Source organism: Pelodiscus sinensis, chromosome 13, assembly GCF_052426305.1.
Source record: "Pelodiscus sinensis isolate ZL-2025 chromosome 13, ASM5242630v1, whole genome shotgun sequence".
NCBI classification, from domain to species: domain Eukaryota; kingdom Metazoa; phylum Chordata; order Testudines; family Trionychidae; genus Pelodiscus; species Pelodiscus sinensis.
The window spans coordinates 14899518-14918556 of NC_143064.1; the positions used below are offsets into that span (position 1 = coordinate 14899518).

The following is a 19039-nucleotide window of genomic DNA, read 5'->3' on the forward strand; positions in this document are numbered from 1 at the left end:
TTAGGGTAAGGGATCTGGGGGGAGACTGGAGGCTGGGAGGGAATTTGGGTGACGGAGGCAGTTGTGACCTAGGGCAGGGGACTGGAGTGCAAGGATTTAGGATGAGACCTAGGGTAGAAGGGGACTGTGATCTGAGGCAGGAGATTGGGGAGCCAGATCTGGGAGGGGTATGGCTGCAAGAAGGAGAAAGAAGAAGGTTTGGTATGTTAAGTGGTAGGAGAGGGGTTGAGGCAGGGAGGAGCTGGGGTGCCAGAGGTAGGCTGTGGTCAGGAGATTTACCAGCCAGCAGCCAAATCAGCCTATCTGCCTCCAAAGCAAAGGCTTGCAGAGCTTAAAACATTTCCCAGCCAGGCAAGCTGGCAGGCTGGCTATGTGCTTCACTTAATAACTGAACCAAGGAGAGGGGGCATGGTTCTTCCTGGCTGCCTTTTATTCAAACAAGCAGCTCTCATTAGCTGGTTTCTGGCCAGAAACCGGCCAATGGGATTGTGATGGGAGTAGGATAGCTCCTGTGACTTCCTCCTTCCCTCCAGTTCTGAAACAGAAAGGAAGTCCTGCAGCCACATTTCTGCACTGTGCACAGGGCTGCGGGACAAGCAGGCGAGCCTGCCTGGGGCTCCCTGCTGCCTCCACAGGCCAGATCTGGTGGCTTGGTGGGCCAGATACAGCCCACAGGCTGTATTTTGCCCAGGCCTGCTCTAACTTCTGTTTGACAGAAGCTGGGAGTGGGTGACAGGGAATGGATCACTTGATGAGTGCCTGTTCTGCTCATTCCTTCTGATGTGCTTAGCACTGACCACTGTTGGAAGACACGATACTGGGCTAGATGGACCTTTGATCTGATTGAAAGTACCCATTTTACAGATCAAAGCAGACCCCTCATTTTACTCATTCTCTATCACTCTCCCCATCTCCCGATATTTAATAACAGCCACAAAGCAAAAATGGTTATAAAGAGTGCTGATACTATTTGAAGAAAGAACACACATTTCTTACCTGTCCATAATTGTCTATTCCAGACACTAATCTATTGAGATTTAGCAAGTCAAACGAGGATCTGAGAGCCTGCCCGAGGGTAGTCAAACCTGAAGCTTGCAGGTTTTTCAGTTCATTCATGAAGGTTGCATGATTTTCCTTCCATCCAGCCTGTTATGCAGTTATACAAAGAGACACAAAATGACAGATTATTGGTCATTTTAGTAGTGATCTGGCAATCATCAACTGAAAGGTTTGATTATTACCTTTCCTCTCAAAGGCAAATTACATTTCTCATCAGCAGGTAGATGCTGTTGTGCTTGTATGAAGCACACATTTAAAAAAAACAAAAACACCACACACAGGAGTCACACAAGTATCTTCCCACATAACTGTGATGTGTAAAGAATATGAAGTACAAAGTGGAAGACTGACAGGTATTCACACAGTATTAAGGTTTTGAAACAGTGACTGTGTCTATTTAGCTCTTTTTATGAAAGATGCAGCAGAACAGAAGTGACTAATGGAACTATTTAGGTACTTCCATGAGAACGAGAACATCTGATTTAAAAAGTGTGTCAAATGAATGGCATTTAGTAATCACACATGAATACCTAATACAGGGGGGGGGGACGAAGGAGAGGCAGGGAGAACACAAGGAGCTACACTTGTGGGATCCTGCAATTCCGCTCCGAACCTGCCTCACCCAGGGCTAGAAAAAAACATAAGCAACACATGCTCAAGGACTAATCCTAGTAGCCAGGGAAAGATACCAGTGCCAACACATTCTCTCTCCCAACTCGATGTCCACTCCACAACTCAAAAGATATCAGTTGTATACTACTTACTAGGGACTTTTTTAAAAAAACTGAATAGTCAACCAACTGAGACAAGTTTCAGAAATGTGACTCACTCTCTTTTCTTGTGCTTCCTTTATGTTAAAGATCATGTCTCTTTTATGCTTTCCTCTATTCTCTTCCTCCAGACCCATATTGTAAAACACACTTTTCTCCTACCCTGGTTTCCTATGTCCTACCCTTTAATTTCTAACTCTGCTTTTGCAATTTCTTCCTTACTACTGAAAACTGGCTCAGATTCCTGCCAGGCAGCTACCCTGAAACTGAAAACTGATAATTGCAAGGTCCCAATCCCCCAAACACCACTGCTGTATGGGAGAAGGGACATTGTCTTGTCCTCTGCACCCTTGAGACTCCTGATTGCTGAAATGGGGAATAGAGAACATCTCTCCTGTATTTATAGTTCACTCCCTCAGCTCTCTGGCCAAGGGAGGCAGGTGTGTGCATGTGCAAGTGTTATTACACCTCTTACCCTAAGCCTCAGTTTTGAATCAGCTACACTAAATAGCTCCAATCCCTGCTCCCCACAGGGTACCACAAGAGCAGCTCCTGTGTTCACTCCCCTGCCTTTGGTATTCATGTTTAATATGAGTAGCAGCAGAATGAAACTAAATTTGTTAGTGTCAAGACTGCCCACCTAAAAAAGTGCCGGGCCTTGGAAGGCATGCTTGTGCCCCACTGCACCTATTATTGCCCTTTGAAACTCCAAAGTGATTGTAGGCCTGCTCCTAGTCATGTGATCTAGAGAAACTTGCATATAAGGCTTCCTGACGTAAGAAGAGAGGAAGGATCTCTAAAGCTATTCATCAGAAAGCCAGAGTGGGAGATAGCTGCAAGAGCTGACTGTGGAAGAAAGACTCAGCGGAAGAGGACTGTAAAGCTTTTGGGAAGAGCTGTAAGGATTGGGAAATCTTGGTGATGAGGGCTAAGGGAAGTCCCTAAGGACAGAGGACTTGTTTGAGTTGCTTTGGTTTTGGCGCTTTCCTTCCAAGTTAAGCCTTGAGAAAAAGGGCTAAGCAGTAGGATTTCACATTCCCCAGCTCATATACTGGCCCATCAGCAACCAGCCAAAACTTTGAAGAGAGGCACTGAAGAAACTGTAAAATAATTGTAGAGTTCACAGATGACTCACTGCCAAAATGCAATAGTGATAGGGACAGGTTTATCCTATAGAACAATCTAGGTCACGTGGCAAACTGGGTTAACTTAATCATCATGCATTTTAATATAGCTAAATGCAAGCCATACATTTTAGAAATCAAGAACGTAGATCACATTTATAAAGATGGTAGACAAGTTAGAAAGCAGCAACTCAAAAGGACTAACAGGCTGATCACAGTGGACAGCCAACCAAACATAAGATCTCAATGTGATGCAGTAGTGAAGAGAGCAAATGCAATCCTCAGGGAGAACAGTAACAACCTATCTTTTCTCATCAGCAGATCTCAAAGCACTTTGAAAAGGAGGTCAGTATCATTATCCCCATTTACACACATTAAGCCAGGGAATGTAGAGTAAAAGTAGAAGGGTGGCAGGAGATCATTACTAGAATATTGTGTTTTAAAATGATGTTCATTATTTTTTAAAGGACATACGCTAATTGAAAAAGATTCCAAAAAGAGCTGCAATTTCCAGGGAGAGACTAAGAAGCTAAATTTAATTTATCTAAGATAGATAAGAGGCAACTCAATCACTATGTATATACAGGGAGAAAATCTGACAGCAGAGATCTCTTTAATCTCACCAGGAAAGGCAAAAGAAGATCCAGTGGGTGGAAACAAAGGTACAAACATTCAGATTAGAAATAAAGGTACACAATTCTAACAGTGAGAATAACTGACATGACTTAGGATGTGCTGGGTTTCTCAGTCACTTGTATACCCAATTTGGATTTCTTTCTAGAAGATGCACACTAGCTCAACAAGAAATTGAGCTTAATTCAACACTTTCTGTGGAATTCTGTGGCCTGTGTTATGCAGGTCGGATTAAATGATTGTAATGATTCCTCCTGACCTTACAGTCTATGAAAACTAATGACTTCTGTTAGTTTATGCCGCTGTAACTTAGAGCTCAGACCAATATGAGACATACTAGAACTGCCAGCAGATATCAGAAACCAGCATTATTCCAGTTACACTATGACTTGGAAACTTACCTTTATAACTAGAAAGGCTGGACTCTTTGTTCAAATAACTTTTCAAGCCCTGATCTCAAGAGTAACGGAGCATATATGCACATGTAAGGGACTGTAGAGACATTTTTAATATGCTTGTTCACCTGCAAAGTTAGGGGATTTAATAAATCTATAGTATCTTCAGTTATTTTTCAAGTGTTCTGTAATAGGTGTAAATTTTAGTCAGTTATTGTGAAGTTCCAGGTCTGATTAATATTTATATATAGGGATGGGTGCACAAGAATAATAATTTTAAAAAAATCAGGTGATATCGTTTTTGTTTTGAGAGGCAAACACAAAATGGAGCACTGAGATAGAGTTAAGTAACTTGCCTAAACTCTCAGAAGTCAGTGCCAGAGAAGGAAATCAGAAACGTGGCTCCCATTTCTGTATGCTCAGACCATTCCTCTAAACAAAAGCTCTCTCTCTCTCTCAGAGAGAGAGAGAGAGAGACTTGCATTTGTCATCAGCTTGCAATAGAACTTCAGTTGCTTCTGAGTTCATTTCCTTCTTGGTACTTGTATAGCAGAGTTTTTCAACTGATAAGCACTGGGCATGACTAGTTGAATGACTAGCATTTCAATAATTAACAAGGCATTTACAAAGATCTATAGAAAACTTGAAGAAACAAAATCTTGTAATAATCACACAAGATCTCTCTTTTGAGCTGAAAACTCTGGAAAAGTCATTTTCTACAACTTTTAAATTGATTACATCTTTCCACTACTTGGTTAAATATCTAGAACACTACAGATTTTTGATAAAAATAGTTTCAAGACACAAGGCTTGAGCAACTACAGATCCATGCTGTAATAGAAACAAAATAAGTATCGCGTATTTGTGTGTGCACTTACAAAAAAAAAAAACTAGTCAAATGAATACTGCAGAGAGGCAGCATGATCAGAGCACTAGGTTGGGAAGCAAAAAAATTCAGTTTCTATTCCTGATTCTGCAACTGTCCTCTATGCCTCAGATGAGCTGCATGCTTACCAGACACTGAAATCCACTAATAAGAAGTTTTATATAGGAATAAAGGTTATTTTCTCTTGTCTTTTTGTTATGTTGGAGAGTTAAAAGTTTTGGAGTGCAGCTGGGTAAAGCATTCAGATTAAAACTTTAAAGTCCCCACTCCAGGCATCATTTGGTACTTTCAAGATACTGGCATGTTAGCTTTTGGCTAACATCAGGCTCTTAATTGGTTATTACAGACAATTTAAATTCACTTTAGTTGCAACACATTATTGAATGGTTCAGTTTCTGCATTTCCAAAGAACTAAGGCCAGGTTTATACTTGGGGGAAAAAGTGAACTGAAGAGATGCAATTCCAGATGCAACTCCAGATACGAAAATACTGTAACTGGAGTGGGCATACTTTAAGTCAAAACTCTGTGGCACCCCCATTGTGGGAGGTCAATGGGAGAAACTCTCCTACCAAATTACCTTATTCCTCACAACCCTGTGGAATACTGGGGTTGCTGGGGGCAGTCAGGAGTTGATTCAGTGGTCCTTACTAGACCCACTAAATCAAATCCCAGAAGATCAATCTCTGGAGCACCGATCTTTGAATAAATATAGCCCAGGTCTAAACCTTCATTACTATCAACAACCAAGTGTATCCACACTTTTTTTTAAAAACAAATCTTCAGTACTATTCTCTCCATTAGGGCACTATCTTCCAGTCTCTTACCTCCACAAAAACATGACAATATTTTCAGTAATACTTCTGAGCATGTTTAAACTGAAGTGAGGAGTGCAGATTGAACCTCTCTAGTTCAGCACTCTCTGGGCCAGCAACATCTGTGGTCCGGCATGATTTTAGTTAACTGGATGTCCACTTATCATGGGTGTGGCCAAGTTTCCTATGGTCCCATAAAGTTTTACAGCTACTAGCACTGGCTCTCAGCATTCTGTGCTGTTATTTAGTTCTGATTTATCCCAAATGTCTTCTAAGAGCCCAATAAGCAGTAGAAGGGTTGGTAATACTGCTAGACAACATTGACCTCTCATGGTCCAGCAAATTCTCTGGTTCAGCACTGGTCAGGTCTAAAGGGTGCCAAACTAGAAAGATTCATCCTGTTTGTTTCTCTGTAACACTGAACAATTTCAGCTTGCTTCCAGCACGGAGTGGGGTCAGTGGTGCTGGAACAATTTCTTAATGGGGTACTGAAGGAGAAAACCATATATTTGGGTGGTTATTACTATTGCACGCCAGGCACCCTGAGCATATCCAGTTCCAATTCCCAAGGATGAGGATGGAAACAGTAATTTATCCTTCAGCAACACCACAGAAATGCATGATCTCTTGGGATACTTGCTTAAACAGTAGTAATCATTCAAGAGCAGCACACCACCCACATTCCAATTAAGGATGTTACATTTAGATTAATCAACTAATCAAACAGTCGATGTAATTTGCATCGACTATTCAATTAGTCAATAAGGGTACCTCCAGCTCCTGCTACATTTCAAAGGTGGAAGCGCCACAGGGAGCATGGCCAGCGGAGGACTCAAACAGTCCCCAACTACCCTGCGCTCCCTGCTTTTAAAATGTACAAGAGTCCCGAGAGTGATCTTGTACATTTCAAAAGCAGAGCGCTGCTGGGACTCTTGTACATTTCAGAAGCAGGGAGCGTGGGGCCAGCAGGGGACTGTTTGAGTCCCCAGCTAGCCCCAGGCTCCTGGCAGTGCTTCTGCTTTTGAAATGTAGCAAGACCCCTGCTCTTGCTACATTTCAAAGGTGGAAGCACCGTCAGTTCCCCACTGCACCCCTGCTCCTTCTCCCCACATACATGGTGCTGGAGGGAACCAGCTTTTAAGCCAGCTCCCCCGGCACCGGATCCTGCTCCCCCCTCCCGCCCCCTTTGCTGCACCTCTCTGATAGAGGGAGCAAGGAGTGGGGGGGAAGCGACTAGTTGAGTAACTGTTGACTTCCAATTAGCATTTGCTAATTCCAATACAATACAGATGCCAAGTTCACATTTTACGAAGTGGTCAGCAATGGATCAGAATTCAGAGTTGGTGTAAAGGGCCCCATCACTGCTGAGTTCAACCACTCTTACCAGATTAAAAAACTGATGTTCAAACTATCTTCAGTACTCTTACTGAAACAATTCTAAAGTTCAAATTCTAAAAAAACCCGAGTAACTACAAATTTTCATATCAGAAAGGAACCATTGAACAGCATGGAGAATAATTCATCTCAAGTGTCTTAAATTACCTTTCAAAATAAGATTCTGAGGGCTATTTAAAAATCTGAATGGCATTGACAAATTATGGTTGAACTGTGTTAACCCTAAATGCTCCAAAAAGAATCTAAAACAAACCTATAAATAGCAATGTTGCAGCAATCAATCAATAAAGGGAAGATAAGCCAGCAGTCGTACTAGCTTCAGTTCACTCAAACCTCACAGGGTTCAGCTCCTAGGTGATCATTTTAATGCAACATCTAGCTGCAGCAGGAAAGGTGTAAGCAATTTAAAAAGGGCAGACTGAATCTGTGCGCTGCGAAGGCCTTAGGAGTTTTTAGAAATAGTTAAAATCTTAAAATTAAACTGAGTGCTGATGTCCTGGAAAACTCCTCTTTCAGCAAAGTAGGCACCAAACTTCAACAAGGGCATTTACACTCTGCCCTAAGTAAGTTCTTACTGCAGGTTCAAAGTGAAATACTCTACTTCAAAGTGAGGTCACATTCAAGTATCTGTTTGTAGAGCACTTTGGAGAAAAGAGCAAATATTGTATATGCGGTAACCATGTTCTGAGATCTTTATCTGCTGTATCCCCCAGCCACAACAGGAAGAATAAAGAATTTAGTTTCATCCTTAACTTTAAATGCAAGATCTGTTTAGATGAAATATGTTATATGTAAACAAAAGAGTCACTAACTTCTTTAGAGAAGTGGCACTTAACCAGGGTATGCATATCAACTGGGGCAGAGATCTTCCATGGGGTATATCAGCTCTTCTAAATATTAATCTAGTTTTACAAAAGCAATATAAAATTTCAAACTGACCAAGACTTGCTTAAACTGTTCTATATACTTTATTAGTGTTTCTCAGCCGGGAAGGAGGCATGTGTGTGTACTATTCTATAATTATATGAGAATAATTAAAAATGAGTGAAATGCAAGACTAATCAGCTCGTGAAAGGGATACAGACGCTTGAGCACTACTGCTTCAGAGTAATTCTACGTAGCATCAAAGTGAGTGTGTTATACAACATGCAGGGGACAGTCTGTAAGAAGCTATTTTAAAAGAGGTGATAACGTACATGGCCCTAAATGAATGAGCATAACTTTCTCCTTGTCCTGATTATCTTAAAGGACTATTTGTCGGCCAATATCAGTGAATCTCAACCAGGCATCTGGGGCTCTCTTGGTTTCAGGGATCTACCAAGCAGGGCCAGCATTAGACTTTCTGGGATCCAAGGCAGAAAGCCAAAACCACACTTCATGAGGCTGAAGTGGAACCCTGAGAAATATAGCTTTGTGGGGGCCTGTGTGGCATGAGGCCCCAGACAAATGCCCTTCTTGCTACCCTGTAATATCAGCCCTGGCTTTTATAGAACACTAGCTTGTGAGGCCCATCATTGACCAGGCGAAGTCATTTTGCATACACTACACTTACAGGAAAGAAATTAAATATGTAATAGAATTTATTACTGTGCTTGCAAAAGGGAAGCAAAAGAAGTTTTAAATTTGTAGGATTTCAACTTCAAACACTATTCATTTTATTGAATAAATACCATACATAGTACAGGTTGAACCTCTACAATCCAAAACTCTCTGGACCAGAGCGCCCCAGGCTGGTCAGCCCCAGTGCAGTGGCTGTGAGCAGTCCCAGCTTGGGGCGGGGAGAGCAGCCTCAGACAGGGCTGGAGTCAACATGGCCAGCACCAGAGCGAGCAGCCCAGGCCGAAGCTGTGGGAGGCACAGCAGGCAGCAGGATGGCCCCTGTCCAGGGCTGAAGGCAACAGGGGGCAGGATGCTGGAGGCAGCGGGGCAGGTGGTACAGAGTGCAGCCCATACAAAGGGCAGCCCCAGCCATGAGCAGAACCCTACACCCAGATAGGGAGCCCTTGACCTCTCCTTGTCCAGCAAATTCTGTGGTTCGGGACCATTCAGCTCCCAAACAAGGGAGGTTTGACCTGTACATCTGAATCAGAAACTCATTACTGTACATCTGAATCAGAAGCTTCCAGTACTCTTCCCATAACTAATTTGAAATATTTTGTGATTTGTAAAAGTAAAAATTTTCTTTCCACAAACATGATAGTTGAACAGGTAACTTGGTTTTAAATGTGTTAACTAGTATTTTTATGAACTCTAATCATAATAGTTGTGCCTTTTTTCCAATGAAAACAAAAATAATTATTTAAACCTTTCACTCAGCATATTCCAGTGTAAAAAGTAGTGTATTCAGATAATTTGTCAGGCTTGTGTATGCAACATTTTATATCTGAAAGGAATCCCAAAGTATCACTTTATTTTGCACAAATCCACAAACTACTCAAACTATATTATACACGTTGGGGGAGGGGAGTGCTCAAACAAAAAGTTGGAGAACCCCACGCCTATATGAAGAGAGTTAAGCTCCCCACCATGGCTGAAGCCCTCAGTCTTAAAAAGGGTTAGAACTAAACAGAAGAAGAGCCTGAGCTACTGTGGCATGGCTAACAGCAATTCCCCATTACAGAAACTGCAGCACACTGGCAGGCCACACAGGGAAGCTTACTAGCCTGCGATGTACCTGTTCTGCAAAGAAAAATTATCCACAGGATAATCTGTTTTCTAAACAGAAACCACATTAAGTTGAAGCATTAAGTGTCATTCGTTTGGACTAAAAAAGGGATGAGGCCCAAAAAAACTCACTTAATTTACAAAATATTTTAGAGGGTAAAACAAGTTTGGGACTTCTACCATCCCCTAAACAAACTGCTGGTACAAAGCAGATTTACACCCACACAGAAATATGCCAGGCACTGCAGCGTGGGAATTTTCCTCAAATGTGCATAGATTTTGGTGACAAACTTCCCTACCCTGAACTCCACCTAGCCACCCTACACATTTCAGCTGTGAATCACCCTACACTGGCATTAATTTCCGGAACTGCTTAAAACGGAATACTATTCCGTTTTAAGTTTTTCCGGAAAAGGGGCGTCTACATTGGCAGGCTGCTTTTCCAGAAAAGCCCTTTTTCCAGAAAAGCATCTGTGGCCAATGTAGACGCGCTTTTCCGGAAAAGAGCCCCGATTGTCATTTTCGCGATCGGGGCTTTTTTCCCAGAAAAGACTACTGGGCTGTCTACATGTTCCGGAATAAGGACTTATGCCCGAGCGGGAGCAGAATAGTTTTTCCGGAATAGCGGCTGATTTTGTACAGTAGAGCATCGTTGCTTTTCTGGAAATTCAAGGGCCAGTGTAGACAGCTCGCAGCTTATTCCGGAAAAGCGGCTGATTTTCCGGAATAAGTGGCCCAGTGTAGACACAGCCTTCATGTTTGGCGCTCTGTTATTGCAATGATGCATTAACAAACTTGTAGATGGTACGGTGTCTTAAAGACAGCAGAGCTAAAATACCAGAGCCTTTGAAAGAAGCAGGTTTTGGTACAGTAACTTTTGTAGAACTGACTGCAACTGAAGATTTCATCCTTTCACGCTCATTTCCATACTTCAGGGTCCCCCAAAGGTGTTTGTGTTCTGATGTAAGGTAAGCGTTGCAAATGATCTTAAGGTGTCATAAGGGAACTCCCCAAGAGATGCTATTACCCTACCTATTCTTCGAAGCAGAAATCTCCACTGGATTATGTGCCCTAAAGCACTATATTAGAAGACCTATGAGAAGGAGCAGCATCTATGCATCTTCTTTAATCTCAAACTAAATTTGTCTTTAGTGGTAGGTCAATAAAAAGCTCAGGGAAAGACCAAGGCTAATAACTTTCAGACCTATTCTGAACTCCTTGGTGTCTTTAAAGTCACCATTCCGTGCATCAAAAGTGGAGGGAGAGTATGAATTGGGTACAGATTCCCAAACTTAACAATACAAAGAGTCATCCTGCATTCCAAGATCTGCCCCACAGATATTTGAAGATAGTCTAACAAACAGCTAGAAGAATCCCCATCTTTCAAAATCCCCTGGTTTGCTGCTTCTAAGCAAGCTATTTGTCCAATAGTTTTTTCACCTTTAATGTTGAACAAAGAGTTTTTTTGGGAGAGAAGGGGAGTTGAAATTAATTCCACTTCTTTTGACTTAACTGAACGATTATAAAGGATCTCTCAATCCTCCCAACTCTTCAGAACTGCTAAATGTCATCTGGTAGAAATATCTGCCAAATGAGCTAAACTTCTTGGTAGTAAACCAGGTCGCAGCTCAAGATATGTTTTCTGAGGAATGGTGTCATACATGCAAGGAGTTCCTAGTCTCCTTTAACATATAGATTAGGAAAGTGACAAAACACACATAATTATTTCATGTCATAACTTCCAAATGAAATCTGACAACAAACATAATTGAACTGGATGGTAACCAGTGTTTCCTGTAAACTCTGAGCTTGTGCAGCCACTTAGGAAAGATTCAAATGACACCCAGCTGATCAGAAGAGTGCTCATAGCTAGGTTTTTTGTTTGTACAGGTGGTGCACAGTCACACATGCCTTGATGCACATGGAAAAGTGTATTCCGCACCTGGATGGAAAAAATTCATGCATGGATGGGAAAGTTTAGAGGAAATACTAATGGTAACCACCTCTGTTTACACACCCTCTTCAATGCTGAGTTCAAAGGTTTTCTGATTCTGAAAACAATACTGTGACTTAACATTCTTCATTCCAGGATTTCTCTTAGATCAGGGATTCTCAAGCTTTTTCTTTGAGCCCCCCTTTTCTTCTCCTCCCCCCAGGTGAGAACTACAGTCATATTACTTTTCCAGCAGTGGTTTGGTCAGCTGAAAGAAAGTGCAATTAAAACAACTGACATTTTTCTAATTATAATGCTGAATGGCATTATCCAGTGGCCCGCAGCTATTTCAACAAGTTATGGATGCTTTGTGTCATGGAACTTATAGATGCCATGATTTTCATGCTTTTATTTTTAATAAAGGCTTTGAGAGAGAGATGCATGTAGATAATGAGAAATGATAAGCAATTAGACTAGTTGCTGTAAGAACCCTCAAAAAGCTGCCTTTTGAAACCAGGGATTCTTAAGAACACTACTTCTACTTCTCAGCAACATAATTTAGCAAATATAGGTGAGAAACAGTTCATCTCCATTATTTGTCCTCCAAGCAGCCTACTTTTTCTTTGCTGTTTTATCCCTCACCCTCACAAAAGAGATATGAACTTGAGAGCCCAACTAGATTTCCTTCAATTTATAAAGCAAGTCTCTTGTATATTTCTCTTTTGTAATGAGTGATTCAATTGGACTATTACATGTGAGTGCAGGGGGCAGGGCATACGGTATTCCCCTAACTATGTTTCAGTTAAATAAATGTCTGTGGAAGTGAAAGTAATGTTTTCCATCAGCTAGTGCAAGACTAGCTTTGGAGGACGTTAAAAAAAAATCAATGTGAATAGTACAAAAAAAAAATCACTTCAAGTAATAAGGTTCTCTTCATGACTTTGCCCTAAGAGTAGAACACTGAAAAAATGACAGTGCTATTCAAAGTACTCCAGGAGTTGAAATTGGACCAGAGAGATTAAGGATTTTTATATTCCTGCTCTTCCTTCCCCTCAATATACTGTTAAAGGAATCCTTTAGAATTATTCAGTGTAATCATCTCTGTGCTCTTATGTCAGCAGCAGCCTTTCAAAGTGGTTAGGATTATAAATTGCTGCCTTGGAAAATGCTATTGTGAGGGGAAATAGTTGCACCTGTGCTGTTATTGTCAGCTGCTGGTAGGAATACCATAGAAAGAAAGGGAGTTGGAGATGCAAGCACAGAAACAAGGAGCAACAAGGAGTCTATGTGTGGAAATGGACAAGAAAAAAGCCAAAATGGCTATTCTCTGGATTTCTTATACATAAATTCCACTTGTGAGACTTCAGTTTTTCCAGGTCTTTGAGTACCATATTCCTACTGGATCATTTTCATATGAAGAATTTAACATGGAGTAGACTACATGTTGGCAAACTGACACTTCAGTTTATCTGCCATTACCGTAGAATTTAGAGGAAAAACTGAAAACTGAATTGTAACGGGACTACTTTCTGGTGAATATGAGAAATATCACACACCTGCTGCCCCAAGCCATTCCTGGGCAAAAGGGACACAGACTGCCATGGAAATAAACAGAACTTTCAAATATCATCCTCTGGAATTATGAAGTCTGTCTTATGCAGTATAATTCTTCAAAGACATCTGAACACACAGAACAACTATCCTGTCTCCTTCCAGACAAAAGCCAACGTCTCTCCAGAGAAGGACTTTTTGATCCCACCAGCTTAAGTGAACAGAAAAAGGAGCAGAACTAAGCAGTACAGCAAAGATAAGAAATTAAAAGTCAATTTAAACAAATAGTTTTAATAACCAGGAAAGGTAACTGGTGTAGGATTCAGTTCAGAGGCTTGGAGAATCTCCAAAACAAATGTTTGACTTAAAATTAAAAAGTGGGTTTTCCTAGTTGTTCACTTTATAAGTTAAGACAACATGCACTATCCTCATTTCTCAATCTGTAATAGCAAGCAGAGAAAGTCCATGGATTTTAGTTCTGTACAGAGCAGGAGGAATTGATTTAAAGCAATTTAAATAACTAGGTGGAAAACCTTGATTTAAATAACTGATTTTAATAAATTTTTCTAGTTGCATACTTCAGTTATTTCCTAACAAAAGGTGCTCTTTCACTGGTTGATAAAACCATTAAAACATGTTGATTTACAACTAAACAGAGGCTTTACACTAGATTTGTGCATCTTTTTGCTATCTAGCAGGATATGCTGTAACTACATACATTTAAGCAATTATAAACTTAGTATTTTCAAATTCCTGTTAATTGTACATTTCAGTATGTTAAACAACAGTGAATGACATACTTTTAGGTAAACTGCTTATTTTTTTGCTCATGATTTGTGCCAAGCTGCATTAAGAGTATTAACCAGAATTTAAATACATAAAATGGCATACAACATTTTTAGGAAACAAAACACCCTTAAACATTCAACTACATCTCTTTTCACATCTCTGAGCAAGGTAGCCAGGGTAACTTAAGTTTTAGGTTCAGACCACCCCAAAGATATAGGGCTTTCTAAATATAAAGCCAAAAATAAATGTAATATAAAGTAGGAATTTAAGTAACGTTACCTGAGAAGGTATTAACGTTAGATCACAAAATTGCAAGATAAAGCTTCACTGTGTAAGTATATATTCTTTATTCCACTGGAATGCAAGGACTCCAGTCCTTCTCTCTCAATTTAGAACCAATTTCTAAAATCAGTTCTTTGACACTACACAAAGGCTTTCTTCGAGATAGCAAGCAATTTAATTTGGGGTGCTAAACTACCTACCATTTACTCTGCCTGTGATCTTCACACAAGCCAGCATTTGGAACACTCAGCACCCAAGAGCTGCACTCACCAGGTGCTAATGGTGAACACTCCATACTGAGCCCTAAACACTACAACCTAAACCCACCTACTATTCCTTAGAACAGGGGTAGCCCGCATGCAGCTCTTTGCATAAAGAAATGTGTCTCTTCCTAGTTCTGAGCACGCGCTCCAGTGCCTGCTCACGGCTGGCTGCTCTGTGCAAATGCCCCACTGCCTGGAGGGAGAAGAGCGTAGCAGCAGCTTCAGGACCCAGGCATTAGGTTAGAGCAGGGGCCAGGGGTGCCTGGCTCTTGCAGAGGGGAGGAGAGGGGGTTGGGGGTGCCTGGCTCTGGCCGAGGGGAGAGGAATTGGATTAGAACAGGGGGATGGGAATGCCTGGCTCTGCGGGAGGAGAGGGCATTGGATTAAAGCAGAGGGGCTGGGGGTGCCTGGCTCTGGTGAAGAGGAGGTGGACTGGGTTAGAGCAGGGGGAAGAGGAGGAAGCTGTAGCATCTTAAACTCAAAGTCTTCATGGATGCAGATTAAGGCAGCCAACACATGTCATATTTAAATTGCAGGGCAAAAAAAGAATCAGCATGTACCTGGTTTACACTGTGTTTCTTTAAAGAAAATTCAAAGGCTATTGTTTGCCAGGCTGAAGCAATTATTCTGAGATATGAGTCTCTCATTGTTTTTGAACCTCTCATATTTGCAGTCTGGGACAGACCTAAATTTTTAGAACAATAAAAAAGCAATAATTTTCATAAGTAAAACAATAAAAATGAGGAAACCATAACAGAGATCAACAAGTTGGAGTGAAACAGGCCCTTAAATTGTGCTAATTTACTTGTCAGTTCAGTTTAATTTTAAGAAACTCAGGACATAATAGGGCAGTAGTGTTAAATTAAATACACATGGTGGGGATGGTTTTTTTTAAGTGTGAGAATATTACTCTATTTAAGGGTTTTGTTTTTTTTTTAATTTGGTATTTGTTCCTTTTCAAGTTCTCTGAAGATCTATGGACTAGCCATGAAGTTAAGTGACATGGGACTATTTTATTGGTTTTTGTCCGAAATGTCCTGTGATATTTTTATCAGTACATTTTGTGTACTATAGCTAAATATATAAAAATAAATATATAATACGTGGCACTTCGCACTCTATCCACAGCTATTTTGGCTCTTTGTCTCTAATTGGTTGGCCACCCCTGCCTTAGAACAAAAAACAGTTTAGATGGTGATCTAGTGTATCTTTGAATTATCCCTTAAAAAATGACATTCAAAAGCAGCAAGAGGTAATAATTTTTTAAGTTATATACCTACCCACAGAGAAATGACTACAGGCTTCCCAAATATATTGGCAGGCTTGTAGTGACCTTCATTACTAGGCCAGTCAAGAGAGGTGCTTCTCCAGGACACATGCTTATACACCTTAGAGTAACTGCCATCTGGAAGCACTGCACATTTAAATTTTAATGTGCCAAAAAAAGTGTAGTAAATTCACAGATTGAAATAATTTGATTTAATCTCCACAATGTATTCACACACTCGCACAATAAAAAGATCTGCAGAAGAGTCATTTGCTTTAAAAATGGTCTTAAGAGAAAGTCAATATAAACAAAATCACAGAACTGGAAGGAGCCACGAGAAATGATCAAGTCCAGTCCCCTGCTCTCATAGCAGGGCCAAGTACCCTATAGACCAAATAGTTTGCCTATGCTATTTACAGGATTTCTAGACATGGAAAATATTTCAGTTTTAACCTTCTATTTTTCACTACTCCTAAGATCTTGCTTTTGGTTAGGCACTCAACTAGGAATAGTGAAATTACATCAGTCAGTTTCATCTTTGGGTTCCCATCTTACAGCACAATGTTGTTGCCTTTAATTCCAATATTAAAAGATTTCTATTTAAATTCTTTACTCACTACTGCACTCCTATGATGCTTTCAATAACTGAAATCAACTTCACTTAACTGAAAATATTTCTATTAGTAATTGTAAGATTTCACCTCTGTTCCAAAAATGCACAAGTATAAACAACTTGCATAGGTCTTTAAAAAACTTCTCAGCACACTGAAGCAGCCAGCCAGCCAGCCTAGCCACCCATTTTGTTACATCAGGGATTGTACCAAGACATCCCAGACACTTGTCCTTCTCTTCCTCTCAGCAGAAACTTCATTTATTTTCAAACTCCTCCCATAACATCTGTATATTCTTTGACTCTGATGTTACAGAACCTAAGAGCTTAGCTTGAATTTTTCCATGGTGGAAAAGCTCTGCCTCACAATCTCTCCTTCTTCCAGAAACCAATGGAAACTCTTTAAATCTTTCTCTCAAAAAACAACACGCACACACCACACTTTTCCTGTGGGATGACAGCGAGACATCATGCATCACTCTGCCTCCTGCAGACCCTCCTCCCTCCACCCTCAGCTGAATGAACCCCCATGGAGCTGCCAGCCACAGACCCCACCCCCCACTCAGAGGTTGAGGGCCTGGCCCAATCTAACCCCCTCCAAGAGCTGGGACAGAAAGGGAAGAGCCGGGCATGGCTGCACTGCAGCTTCTCCTCACCTGGGGGACAGGGGGGGGGGATCAGGTTTAGTCCGTGGCTGGGAGAGAGAAAGGGCCTATGCTGGCACAGCTGGGAAGGGAAGGAGGGGCCTGGGCAGTGTGGGCACAGGAAGGCAGGAGGAAGGGAAGGGGCCTGAGCTGGCAGGGCCGCAGCCTAACCCTCCCCCAGGAGCTGGGGGAGAGCCAGGGTTGCCTACCTGCCGCAAGAGGGGAGTTGGTGAGCGTATCAAGAAAGGGGCACATCCCCCTAGTAATTTCAAGTTTTTTTTAAAAAGTGTGCTGATTCCTACCTACAAAATTATGGTTATACAAAATACAAAAAAGGCCAGACAGGCTTTGCTTTTTCAAGACAGTCTTTCTTGAATGGGTGACAACAGATCAAAAGCAGGGTTTTAACATCAGAGCACATAAATACTGGTTACTGTGATTGGTAGCCTGTCAATAGGCTCTCTTTCAGTGCGGATTCTTTTTACTAATTCTGTTTTACTGTTTTTCATGACATTTCAAAAGTCACACAACATACACTAACTCAAGTTGCTGCAGCCACTTAAACCCTGCTCTGCTGTGAACAAAACACAGTACACATGGTCCCCCTTCTCAGAGGGACCTATGGCATTAAGGTACGAGACATTTAAAATATTAATTTCTATCAGAAGAGTTAAACATGTTGATCCATTTGTAAAAGCTACCTCTTCTGCAATACTGAAATACAAGCTATATTCTCAAAATTCTAATTGATTCGCAACTTGTTCTAATTTATCTAAACATTTGTTTCCATGCATTAAAGTTAATCCTCGAATGTACTGACATGCATAAATCTATTATTAAAAAGCTTCTGATCATTAGATCATACTGTAAAATTCAAGTTTGAAACAGATTAATGGAAACTGCAGGTATTCAGAGTAGAACACAGCACCAAGGAAAGCAGAACAGATACCATATGGCTGTCCAATTTGTTTATAATATATGTATGTCTTAAAGTATATTCAAATATTACTTAGGAAAGTAAATAAATGCCATCAAAGAGCAAAGTGTCAGTGAGACAAGTCTTGTTACCTGTTTAGTATCTTCTTTTTTAAATATAACGTATTTCCACAGTTTAATCTGCAATTTTAGACATTTAGATGGCTATATTTTTACTGCATCAAGGCCACCATACATACATGCTTAAATAAATGAAAAAGAATATAAACATAAAGAGGTAATCGTAACCCATCATTTCAAAATTCATTTGTATTTAAACAAGGAACACAAAAAGATCAAGAATTTGTTCCATTCAGTAAAGAAGCGGCCATATCAGTATGATTTTGTAGTATGAAATTTACAGTACCTACCTTCATTTCTGTATTTAAACCAGCTAAGTGTTTCATTATTATGTATTAGAAACTTTACTTATCAAAGTACACTCCCAATAGTGCACATAACATTCACCGAACAAAATCTTTAAACAAAGTCAAGGTTGCTCAACAATGCCTTGTACTCTTCCAGAATGTCAAGTGCACTGAGTTTTTGGGAACTCTCCCCCCCCCCCCTCCACACACACACACACACACACACACACACACACACACACACACACACACACACACACACACACACACACACACACACACACTCCTTTTTAATAAGGAAGCAGTAGTGGTGAGAATTACATGAAAGACATCAGGAAGCTTTCTGGGACCATCTCATTATAAGGCAACTGGAGGAAATGGAGGAGAGCCTCATACTCCACTTCAGTTTTGTTGTAAGAAGAAGGTACTCTGCACAACTCTCTATAAACAGGAGTGGGCAGTAATTTTTAATGGGGGGGGGCCATGTCAAGATTTTGGTAAGTGGTCAAGAGCTGCACTTCTGTGGAGGGGACACGGGATCTGGGATGGGTTGTAGAAAGGAGCTTGGGATAAAGGGACTGGGGTGCAGGAGGAAGTGTGGGTTTGAAAGGGAGTTTG

At 40.9% G+C, this 19039-nt stretch overlaps 1 protein-coding gene across 7 annotated transcripts in view; it reads right to left on the reverse strand.

Annotated features, from left to right (window-relative positions):
• The window catches only part of LOC102446807 (integrator complex subunit 6-like), a 72323-nt gene that overhangs the window by 40449 nt on the left and 12835 nt on the right, over positions 1–19039 (reverse strand). For 6 of the 7 annotated variants that reach the window (XR_012906939.2, XR_012906938.2, XR_012906937.2 and 3 more), the window contains exon 3: positions 997–1146. Coding sequence is in view for 4 of the 7 variants with exons in the window: in XM_075941023.2 (XP_075797138.1) it covers positions 997–1146 (150 nt within the window). In the remaining 3 variants the exon portion in view is untranslated. Of the gene's footprint in view, positions 1–996; positions 1147–15117; positions 15220–19039 lie in introns of those variants that run through there. The other variant, XM_089781825.1, reaches the window with a different exon arrangement.